The 11,578-nt window shown below is 39.7% G+C and overlaps 1 protein-coding gene across 1 annotated transcript in view; it reads right to left on the bottom strand.

Annotated features, from left to right (window-relative positions):
* The window catches only part of WDFY4 (WDFY family member 4), a 123,267-nt gene that overhangs the window by 9,498 nt on the left and 102,191 nt on the right, over positions 1–11,578 (bottom strand). The window contains exons 52-57 of the mRNA XM_010000358.1: positions 8,920–9,073; positions 8,372–8,463; positions 5,671–5,883; positions 5,005–5,152; positions 3,996–4,180; positions 1,922–2,080 (exon numbers count right to left, since the gene is read on the bottom strand). Coding sequence (XP_009998660.1) covers positions 1,922–2,080; positions 3,996–4,180; positions 5,005–5,152; positions 5,671–5,883; positions 8,372–8,463; positions 8,920–9,073 — 951 coding nt within the window. The remainder of the gene's footprint in view (positions 1–1,921; positions 2,081–3,995; positions 4,181–5,004; positions 5,153–5,670; positions 5,884–8,371; positions 8,464–8,919; positions 9,074–11,578) is intronic.

The following is an 11,578-nucleotide window of genomic DNA, read 5'->3' as shown; positions in this document are numbered from 1 at the left end:
AATGCCTAGTCCATGAAAATTTAAACCAAGTGAGACCATCCAACTTAACCTGCTGGCACAGACACAGACACTTCACAGCTATGCCCAACACCTCCCTAAGAGGTCTGCAGGGCAGACAGCGCAGCTTGCCCAGATACTTCTCCCAGTTTAGTGTTTTATTTAGCCCAGAAATTGTGGGTGCTGGATTGGCATAGATTGTTCCCTTCATGAACACTGAGGGAACTAGTAAATTGCATGGATCAATACTGAGGCTATTATGCTCAATCTTTATAGTGTTCCACAAAATTGTGGAAGCAACCCCTGTTAGAGAGGGAAAAGTGACTTTTTCTGCTGAAATATAGTTTCTGTACTTTACTACATTCCAAACGAGAATGTGGCAGTCTCATGAGACAGATGGAAAGTGAATAGCATCCATTTTATAGCACATCAGCTTTACTTAAGCAAAGCTTACTCTCTCAGGAAAGATGATACTTTTTTTGTATAATTAAAAAAAAAAATAAATTAAAAAAAATGCTTGTGCTAGCAAAGAGAGGTAAAAAATACAGCATTTGTCATTGCATGATCTCATGCCACTTTGTGGACTTTGGATAATACCAGATTAATCACAGTGTAACTCAAAAGCACAGCTGAGTTTAGATTGGTAAAAAGAATGGCATTGTATTGGAGATAAAAGGCAGCTTCTCCAAACAGCTGCATGAATCTAAAACTGCCCCCTGACCAGTATCATTTCGATATTAAAGATGATTACTGCTTATGTTTTTCTCTACTGCGATTTCTTCCATTTCTGTATCTATGTCCTGGTTTGGAGTAATAACCAGTTGAATTAAAAGATCATCACTCAAGATCTTGTTTCATATTTCTGGCTTGTTTTCAAGTAGGAAACAACAAATCTCATAAGAGAGACTACTCTAAACAGTTCTCTAATTTCAACACACAAAACCTTCAGGCAACTGAAGATCTAAATAGTTCTTTGGCCTTCCAACAGACACTGAAGTTTACACATAATTTACTGATAAATGTAATGTTTTGGCTGAGGGAAAGCAAAGCACTGAAATATCATCTGAATACCCACCCCGAGCAAATAAATGGACAGAAGAAACCTCTAACACTTGTAGACCTTGTTGATCAGTGAACCCTTTATTAGTTTGCTTAAAAGGAGCAGAGGGCTTTCTGTCTCTTGATTTCTTATGGAAAAGGGTCCCATGTTGTCTTTCAGATATGAGAGAGATGTGCTTGAGCTTTTCTTGTAAAGCTGAAAATGCAGCATAGCTGAACCACACAAATCTTGCATGAGAATTCATTTTGTAAATGGAACAGCATTTAAACAGCTGTTTAACAGCTACAGAGGAGCTCCAAACCTTTTATGTTCTGAATTCAGGCTGAGAGAAAAGAATCAAGCCCTATTCTCCATCACCTGTAGTGGAGATCCTGTCCATTACTGTAGCAGCCCAAAAAGAACGGTAAGAATTTCTGAATTATACTGGTTTCTGAAAAGAATCCAAGAGTAGGCTGCACTTTGAGAGAAGAAAGCATATGCCTGAGCAACTTGATCTAGTGGGAGGTGTCCCTGCCTGTGCAGGGGGGTTGGAACTAGATGATCTTTAAGGTCCGTTCCAACTCAAACCATTCTGTGATTCTATGATTCTAATCTCTATTGTTCCTTTGTTCATTATAGACTTTGGAAATGCTACCAAAAGAGACAAAAAATTCCCAAGGAGAGTTCATAACTACAAGCTGTGTGTATGAGGTGTATTTTCAGTTCCTGATGGAATAACAGGCTGTCACATGATACTGCTGATTATTTGGGTTCTTTCTGCCTTCTTGATTCATCCAAAGGTGTTTCCTCTGCCAGACATCAGAGAAACAAACTAATATTTTGCTTTTCATTAAGTTTCTATAGCAAAAGAGACGTAGTACTGACCTGTCTCAAGTTTAGATGTTTCACTTTGTCCTTAGCCAAAGAAAGTTCCCAGACACACACAACTGAGCTTGTTCCAGATGTGATAATGGTAGTTGCTGAAGGGCACACGGCGCAGAGGCACTTTCCCCAGTCTGTCATGCATTCGAATGTAGTCATGTTCTAGGCAAGAAAGCAGCTTTAAGTCAAATGTTCATCTGATTATACCATGCATTTATTAATACCAAATGGCAGATTCATTTTTCAGAACTGAGCTTTCATTTCTTCAAACCCAGGAAGGAAAAGTTCATCTTAACCAGTCTCTACGTTCATGGGACAGCAGCAAACTATGCACATGCACAGGCTGTGGCTGCATGCAGCTGGGCTATCTTCCAAGGGCCAAACAGGAAAGCTGGACAAAAGTCAATGCCTTAGGTCTTGTGCCACAGACTTCCTACATAACTTCTGGCAGGCTCATTCTGCACCATATAGTGACAGAATGCAAACATTCAATGTAGAATAAAAAGAAAGCTCATGCTGTGATGGCCACTGCTAACAGAGTTAGTACCAGGCTGTGAAATCCTCCCCTTACTTTGAAATACCAAAAGCCAAAGCACTAAATTCCATTTTGTGTCAATAGCTCTGTTAAAAGCACCCAAACCAGCCTAAACCAGGTCAAGTCTATTCCACATGGACACAATTACAGAACTAACATCCTTCTGCTGACATTCCTTATCAGGTCTCCCCTACACAAAAGGGACAATTCTATCATGCTAACGGGCTCTTTTTTCAAGTAACTAGCAAGAAGACAAGAAGGCACAGCCTGAAGCAGCATCCAGGGGAAGTTTAGGTTGGATATTAGGAAGCACTTCCTCACAGAAAAGGTGATTAGACATCGGAATGGACTACCCAGAGAATTTGTGGAAGCACCATCCCTGGATGTGTTCAAGGAAAGGCTGGATGTGGTATTTAGTGCCATGGTCTAACTAATGTGCTGGTGTTAGGTCATAGGCTGGACTTGATGATCTTAAAAGTCTTTTCCAGCCTTGGTGATTCTGTGATTCTATGGTTCTGGTGGAGCTGAATGGCACAGCTACAAAAACCATACCACAGACAGAACAAACTTTACCTACTTACAATGAGGACAAACATTTCTTTTAGACTTATGTCCAGAGGCACTGTTGACCCAGAGACAACTCAAGTTGGACACTTCTCATAGTGACTGTGTAATCACACTCAGTGTCACTAGGCTCAGTGATACCCTGACTTTTGAAGATTTATACATAGAGCAGCCCTATGGCTTGCTACAAAGTGATTTTAATTTAAATTAATAGAGAAAACTCTCAATAATTTTATAAGGAGAGCATAAAATAAAATACATCTAGTGGCTTTTTATGTCCATTAACTATGGATATGTCTGTAAAAACATAATGATGTGGATTGCACAAATATCAAGTATCTTGCTGAAGGATGTATTGTGCTATCCTGGCGCCCAATAAAACTCAGGTGTCCTCATGTGTCATAGCAGTGTCCCAAACACATCCAAAAACCAGTGTGTTTGTGGGAGAGGAAGAAACTGGGTTTGCCACATGCCCTAACAAGCAGTGTAATGACATAGACTGTTGATTTTTAACAGCAAGGAAGAAAGAGTATTAACTTTGTAGAATACAAGACATTATTAGTTTGAATGAGTGCACTGGGCTAAGCTTGTGAGCCAGAGGGGAATTGACAGATGGTTCTGTCTTAATTCCAGCTGAAAGCTATCCATTATGAAATTTCTATTCAGTGGTCAGGAGACCTGGTGTTATCCTTACAACCTAAGGATGGGGTTCTTCATTTTGACAGACAACACAGTCACTGAAAGGAAAACTTGATATAATTTAGAGGGGAAATATCACATTTTTCAGCAGTGAAGAATTACTTTGTACCCTGTTGGGATATCCAATTTGAGAATCCTCAAGAAGCTTGACTGTGAGAAAGTCCTGTAGAGCATCCTCTGAAATCAATTCCTCTACAGGTTCTGAAATGGATGCCCAATCTCACCAAAGATCAAAACATATCATTAATTTCTGGAATTCTTAGACCTTTTCTTGCTTACCTTCTCAGATCCATAGTTGCCAAAGCAGCAGGTGAAGTCTTCAAACCCCCAGCAGAATGTTTTGCTCCAAAGAGGAGGAATCAAAACTTTATTTTTTTCCACAGCCAGAATGCCTTTCTCAGTATGAACAATGTGCCCAATAGGTCCCTTGGGATAGTCTGTCAAGACAGATAACATATTTAATTCTGTTGCTTTCAGAGCACTTATGTTAACTTTCCTCCTTGCACAACTTGTGTGGTGAGGCTAACAAGTCCCACAACTGTGCTCAGTGCTGTGGCCAGGCCCACAGACAGAAGTAAAATTCCAGACAGAATAGTGGAAACACTCCTCTCCAATGGACCACATAAACCCATGCAGATGGAGTGCTACAAAGGAGGGGGTTTAACAGTAGAGTCATTAAGCTCCTTTTCATTGGCAGACTGCCTTATGCTGTGCATTACAGAGGATGCTGGGCATGTCACCAACAGCCTCTGTAGTACAGCTATGGGAGCCCTTTGTCCCCACGAAGATGTGTGATGTAAAGAACACAACCATGGAATGAAAAAGTAGACACATTGATGTTTTCCAGGCTTCTTCATGGTAAGAAAAGTACCAGACTAAGAAAACAATGAAGAAAAAGAAAAGATTTGCAGACTGAGAAATGGGTAAAGACAAGCAGCATTTACTTTGCTGTTGAATATAAAAAGAAAGAATGAGAATGGAAAACATCAAGCTTTCTGTTTCGATTTAACATATTCAGAATGTAGAAGACAGAAAAGATTTAAGCATCTTACAAAAAAATATATGTTCTGAACTTTACAACAGAAGTTTCAAGATTTCTCCTGAGTATTTGATTGTTTCTAATGCCTACTCACAATACATACATACGCAAAACCTGGGAGAAGGGATCTTTGTTGTATCGACTCACACGAAGCTGTGTGGCTATTTTTGTGCTCTTGAAAACCCAGATTCACCCATCTAAGAATTCTGTATTTATTAGCTCAGAAACAGAGCATAGCCCCTGCAGCACCTTTTATTGTAACTGGTGAGAGCTTCAGAGTTTGAAGGCTGCTCATAAAAGGAGGGAGAATTCCACTTGAGTGAAGGGACAGCACAGTCTCTCTTCCTGATGAACTTTTCCACTGGGCATTCCTGCAGGGATGTGGTTTTGTGAAGAGCTAGAAAAAAGGAATAGCACTGAAAAATTAATCTCTATTTGCTAGATCATGAAGGAGACATATCTGTTTAAATTCTTAATCGCAGACTCCAGGACTGTCATACATGAGCCTCTTCCCTAAAATATCATCTTGCCCTAATTACATTTTCATCAGACTACATTTCTTCCTCACAGAGATAGGAAGTTAATCCTAGCGATTCAGGAGTAGAGAGAAGTGTAAGTGTGCCCTGTACTGTACCCATTTCCAGACTAGTGGCTACTTTCGTGACTAGTAAAGGAGCAGAACCAGATTTGATGCCACAGCTCTATGGCACAGGAACAGCAGAATTAGAAAGTGGAATCACACATGTGTGGGTGAATACTGACACAGTAGACAATCTGGAGAAGTCTACAGCCCAACATTCTGCACATTTAAACCAGAAAACGTCTCTGATTTTAGTTCCTATTCTTGTTTTCCAGTTGAAATACCGCAAGATCAAAATCAATTATGCCCTCTACTCTCTCAGGGTAAAGTTGTACCTGTTTTGGTATCTGTCCAAAGTTGGTAATAAAACCCAGAATAGTGCTCTTAATCAGAGGATCTTTGATGTTGCTGAGATCCATCTTGTTGCCATAGAAGTAAGGGTGATAGGTGTTAACTGCCTCCACCGCAGCTGAGCCATGTTGCTTGTAGCCAAAAATGAGATCTATCCAGCGATGCAGGTGTGCACTGACATAGTCACTTTCCAGTGCCTGAAACCAAAATAAAATTAATTAATTCAGTAGAGTGTATCCATGACAAACGTGTTACGACTTTCCGATCCCTGATGGAGAATTTTCACACTTTCGTTTCCTCCAGTACCATCATTCTCAGCAAACCTCACAAAATGCGAATGAAGAGATGAAAGGTGGATTCCCATAGGAAAAGGAAGGACAGAGTGCAGCACTTAACAGACGCCAGGAGCAATATCCTCAGAGACAACACAAGCCAAGCCCAGAAAGCAAAATGCAAACACTCCACAGATCTTGGCATATCCTCCAGCTTCAAGCACATATTAAAGCCTGTGCTATTATGTCTTCTCCAGTACTGCGAAGAACCAAAATAAGAAATGCTTTACTCTGATTAAATTTGCCACACCTAGCGACAGACATGTGGATTAATGGGAACAGAAGAAAAAATTACTACTGGAGAAAACTGGGAGAGATGCTGCTACAAGGCAATACATCCAACCAACACAACGTGGGCTCCCTAGAAAACTCAGTGTAATCCTAGAGGAAAACCTGTACTTGGACGACATAAGCAGCAAACACAAGTTTGAGTTGAGACTTTACCCACCTCCAGGTTAGCAAGCTTTACCCCTGAGGCTTCACTAAATGCTACTGCCCATCCCATCACCTGCCTCACCAAATTTTCATACAATCCCAAAAGGTCCTGCCCAATGACTCAAGCAGCAGTGTTAAGCATTATTAAAAATACTTTCCTATCTCCAAATAATTTGACTGTGCAGTACTCCCTGATGCTCAGTTAAAGGTCTCCCAAGCAGACCATCCCACCCAAAGCACAGCAGAAATAAACAAGCTAATGGGATCCAGAACAATGGCTCATTTCACAGAGCAGACAGTTAGCCCAGTGCAGCTGGTTTAAATGACCCTGCCCACAGCTATAACGATCACAGGGCAGCTCAGAAAACAAACACAACATACAATCTGTCCCCTGCAAACAACAGGGAAACACTTGCAAACAGACTCAGAACTCGTCTTCATTAATAAAAGCAGTTAGTCCATGAATTACAAACTGTAAATTTTGTCTGGCATCACTACCAGAGCAAAACAAAGCAACCAACAGAGCTGCAACTGTGCAGCTTCTCAATATTTCACTGTTATCACAAGCCCAACCACAGAGGGAGAACTTGTGATATAAGGAGGAAGGAAATAACTTTCTTTAATGGACTAGATTCCTAACTTATAAAAAATGAAACTCAGAGTTTTATGTCAAGAACAATTCTTTGCTCTTGTATTCTTTAAAGCAATAGCCAAACCTCAGAGCAGTGTTGACCTAGGTCTATTTAAAGCACCAAAATCACTGTAAAGGCTCCTAAAAATGGCCATGATACCAGTAACAAGTACATCCATTCCAGATTTCAGAGTACACAGAACCCTAACATTTCAGAATTCAAGGTCTCTAATTCTTCACTTACTTCATGGTTAGACAAACATTCCCAGGCAGGCTAATCAACTTTCTTTTCATAGCAAGATTTCTTGCACCATCCCGTGCAACAACTAGTGCTAGCTATGTTGGACAGATACTGTTGGACTGATTGAATATGAGGTCTGATCAGGTGTGGCAAATCATTAAGAATACGAACCTATAAATGTTCTCTTTCACTTACTAAATTTCTCCTATTTGAGATTTGAATTAATTTGTTAAAATTGTATGTCTCTTATCAGCTGTGTCAATGTTATCAAACAGTGCAGCTCAGTGGAAGCAGGTCTGTAGAACAGAACAGATGGTAGAGGGGGCCCAGTATCCACATTATGTGCACTATGGGGGCTTTATTTCAGACTAGATCTAGTCTCCTCCCACAGGCTGAATGCCACCAGCATCTGGAGTGCACAACTGGAGTGCAACTTTTGGTTTCATTTCATCCAAAACAAGTCTAGTTTACACAATCTGAGATGGCTCTACAATGAGAGCAAACCCATGCTATGCAGGAATGATCGATAGATTAATTTCCAAACTGCACCCTTACTCCAAAGTACAATGTGAAAGCAGATATTCCCCTTTGTATCTAAATGCCTCTGGAGTTCCCTTCATTATACAAGCAATAAGGAGCACAGTTCAGTACTGTACATTCCAAATAAGCCACAATATAAGAGACAGCATTTCTCCCTATGCTTTTTTAAAAAAACTCAGTTCACACAGCTGGTTAGCAACAACGTGGAACTGTACATATATAAATGCCATATGCATGCACTGTGTTGCGTTCATATGCACTTCTGAGCTGAGACAGGACCATGCCCCAGACATAGACACAAATCTCAGCTGGTCTGGAAAATGGCCTCAATTCAGGGTGAATTTCTGGGCAGACAAGTAGACATGCAAAGTTCAGAACCTGCACAAACTCTGTAAAGGCAGAATGCATTTAAATCTAACATTCTGGTTTGTAACGCTGGCCTTTAGGTTTTTATTTTCAGTGGGACTCAGCTCAGCATTTTGTCCCAAATCTTGATATCCACTGACCTGTCTGTGCAGGAGAATGAATTTATGAGGGTCCCCATCTGCCCAAGGAGGAAGCTGCACATCTCCCAGCACTGTTCCATCCTGCATGCAGCCTGCAGGAATTATAAAGGGAGAGTTAAAAACAAGAACACTCATTGCAAACAGGAAAAGCTTTTCTAAAACACTGAAGTCAAAGGATATTGAGATGATTTTCATACACGCAGCTTCAGGTTGTACATAAAATATAGTGTCATTTGACACTGTGGAACCAACTTCTCCTGTGATTCTGATCTAGTAATAAAATACTGAGATGATGTTCTAGTAACTGTCCTAATACAGTAAAATTATGCATGTCCTCCACACAAACCATTTTAGCACAGACTACAAACTCAGACAAGACAAACTTTTGGCACAACTTTCTTTTTCATACATAATCCTGTGGGTCTAACTGCTAGATACTAGAGAGACTCATCAGTTCCTATAGTACAGGGACCAACTTGCAACATGTGATCTGGATCTTTCCCCTTGGCAGAATGCTAGGGAGCACTGAAGTCCCTTCCAGAACTTACCAAGTTCAAAGTGATTTGCGTTGGTTAAGAACTCTGGCAAGTAGAAGAATTCAGGAATGAGCTCTCTGACATCACTCATGTTGTCCCTTGATGCTGATTCCCATGTGCTCTTGACACTGTGAAACATCCTGTCTGCAACGTCAAAACTCCCACCCTGTGAAATGAAGACAAACAAAATGCTGCAGCATCCTGGTAAATAAAAAGCAGATGCAGAACCTTAGCCAATTCTGCAATAATCACCTCCTCACATGTTTGATTAGGTGATATCTTAAGATCTGTCCCAGCTCCATTTACTGTGATCTTGTATTAGGTGCCATCTTAGTCCTGATTTGTAGGCATGTAGATTTATAATTCCATAAAGCTTGGAGTCTTAGCATGGCTTCCAAGAACACAGAGGCAAGAGGAAATTATCATGGGCAGTTTGAGAATATCAGTGTACCCATTATTAATGCTTCTGAAGGCAATCCATTATTTTCATCCTAAAGTGATTTGCAAGCAGCAGACACAAGTTCAGTGTTTTCACTTCAGCTGTGACCCAAATAGTTGTGAATAATTTTATGAGCAATTCTCAAGAGAAAAACTATTGAGGAAGGAAGGTAAAGTAACCACTGAAACAATATTCAGCAGATGCAGGCAAACAGGAAAGACTCAGTGGGCAGGAGCCTGCAGGGATTGTTAATTCCTTATGGGAAGGTGGGACAGCATAAAAAAGTGAAAGGAGGAAGAATAAATGAGTCCCAAGTTGAATCTGTGTGTAAGGAAGGAGAAATTAACTGCTTCATATCCTGAGAACATTTGAACATGTTTAGTTTAATGAGAGTCAAACAATAAACAAAAACAGTCTTAGTATCTCTGGACATCACTCTGAACTGACGCTTCAAGAAGAAAGAAAAAAATGTTTTTAAAAAAATCAGTCACTGAATGAAGGGTATAAGCCTTGCACTGGAACCATATTTCCTACAGGACTTTCTAATGGGATTTCAGATACTGTATCCACTTGTTAAAATCCAGGTTTACCTTTACATAGGGATCCCTACATTCAGCATGAGAAGATTTATTTTAACTTAAGGTTTCTAAAATAATGGAAATAATAAAACAGAAATCAGTTTTCAAATATTATATGAATGTGTCTGTCAGAATGAACAAGCTGTTTCAGAAGAAAGCTGACTTTTTAACTGTATGAAGTTGCAGAATCAAACTATTTCTCAATACCTAGTTCAGGCACTGTCAGCAGTATAGCTGCCCGACTGCAGCATGCTCCCAGGCTGATATAGGTATTTCTCATTGGGGTTAATTAATTTGGATTATACATCACGGGACATAAACCCACATATCACTACCAGGGCTTAAGAGACATTGTTGGAAATAGAACAAGTATCTTTAAAAAGTTCTGCAGTGAAAATGCATGAATGGGTGCTCATCCTCAAAAGCTGCTTCCCTAGGAAAAAAAGAGTAAACCAGAGGGACTGCAGAATGAAGATATTAGAACCCATAGGTGGGTTAATATGTTAATGAATGTGAGATGCAGTCAGGTTCTGCCTATGACTGACCTCTCAAGTAAATTTTGAAAGCTTTCGGTTAGTTTTCTTTCTGCCTGTAGACTGTTGTATGTACTGAGTGAGGAAGATGCCATCCTGCACAGTAACAGGCAGCTGTAACTTTCAATTGCAATCTGTTAAATATGAAAAAAAACCCTACAACATCTAAGCATCATCATGTTGTAAGGATCCTTTTGAGATGGAGTCCTACCAAAAGCCTACAGATTGAACATTGAAGAACCCCATCACTCCTTTCCCTGAGGGCAATTCCGACCAGGCTTTTGGTCCAGCCTCACCTCTAAGTGACAGCATAGTTCTGCTTTACTTCCTTGTATTTTATGTCCTTCTTCCTTATACCAACACTTGTGAAGCCTTCCCACATCCACTCAAGGGACTGAGAGAAAAAGTGCCTAATCACATGAGTAAACCTAGCTGGAGTTAATCCAATGCACAAGGTCATCTTGTTCTTGATCATTATTAGGCAGGAACCCTTGGAGTCAAATTCAAATTGAAATTAAAACAGAGAAGGAGAAGAACTATAAATAAATCAACAGCTAACAAGTATCTCATTGAAGCATATTAAAGGGTTTTGTATATTTAATCTGCACACAGTGTACTGTGTCTGGTGGTGATTGATGCTTTTTCATCTTTTTTTGCAGCTTTTATGAGAGCTGGTGGTAATCTCCTGAGAAACAATATGATTTGTAATAAAAAGATTACCTGTATTAAATAAAAATAATATATACATAGGAAATGCTGTTAGCGTGACAAATCTGGTTAAAGATATTACCACCACGAAAAAATGTGATTTTTTCTCTGGCTGTCTAATTCATTTTAGGGAAAAGTAATATCTTTAAAACTTAAGCCTGTATTATTTATAAAGGAAGCAATAACTGATTTTCCCATTTCCTATATTAATAAATTTATTTGCATATATTTATATCAGAATTAATGAGTTTTCTCTGTGAATGCAAAAACTACACTGAAAGGGAGAGAGAATAAAGAATTGCTTTATGCCTTTAGATTGTAAGTCGACAGAAACTCTTGTGGTTTTTTTATAGCTAGATACAGGAAGTCTCTGTTTTATTTCCTGTCAGCAGAGGCCTTACATTCTCATCAGG

Source organism: Chaetura pelagica, unplaced genomic scaffold (assembly GCF_000747805.2).
Source record: "Chaetura pelagica isolate M959 unplaced genomic scaffold, ChaPel_1.0 scaffold156, whole genome shotgun sequence".
Taxonomy (NCBI): domain Eukaryota; kingdom Metazoa; phylum Chordata; class Aves; order Apodiformes; family Apodidae; genus Chaetura; species Chaetura pelagica.
The sequence above is the reverse complement of the archived record's forward strand: the minus strand, read 5'-3'. Positions and strand labels throughout refer to the sequence as shown.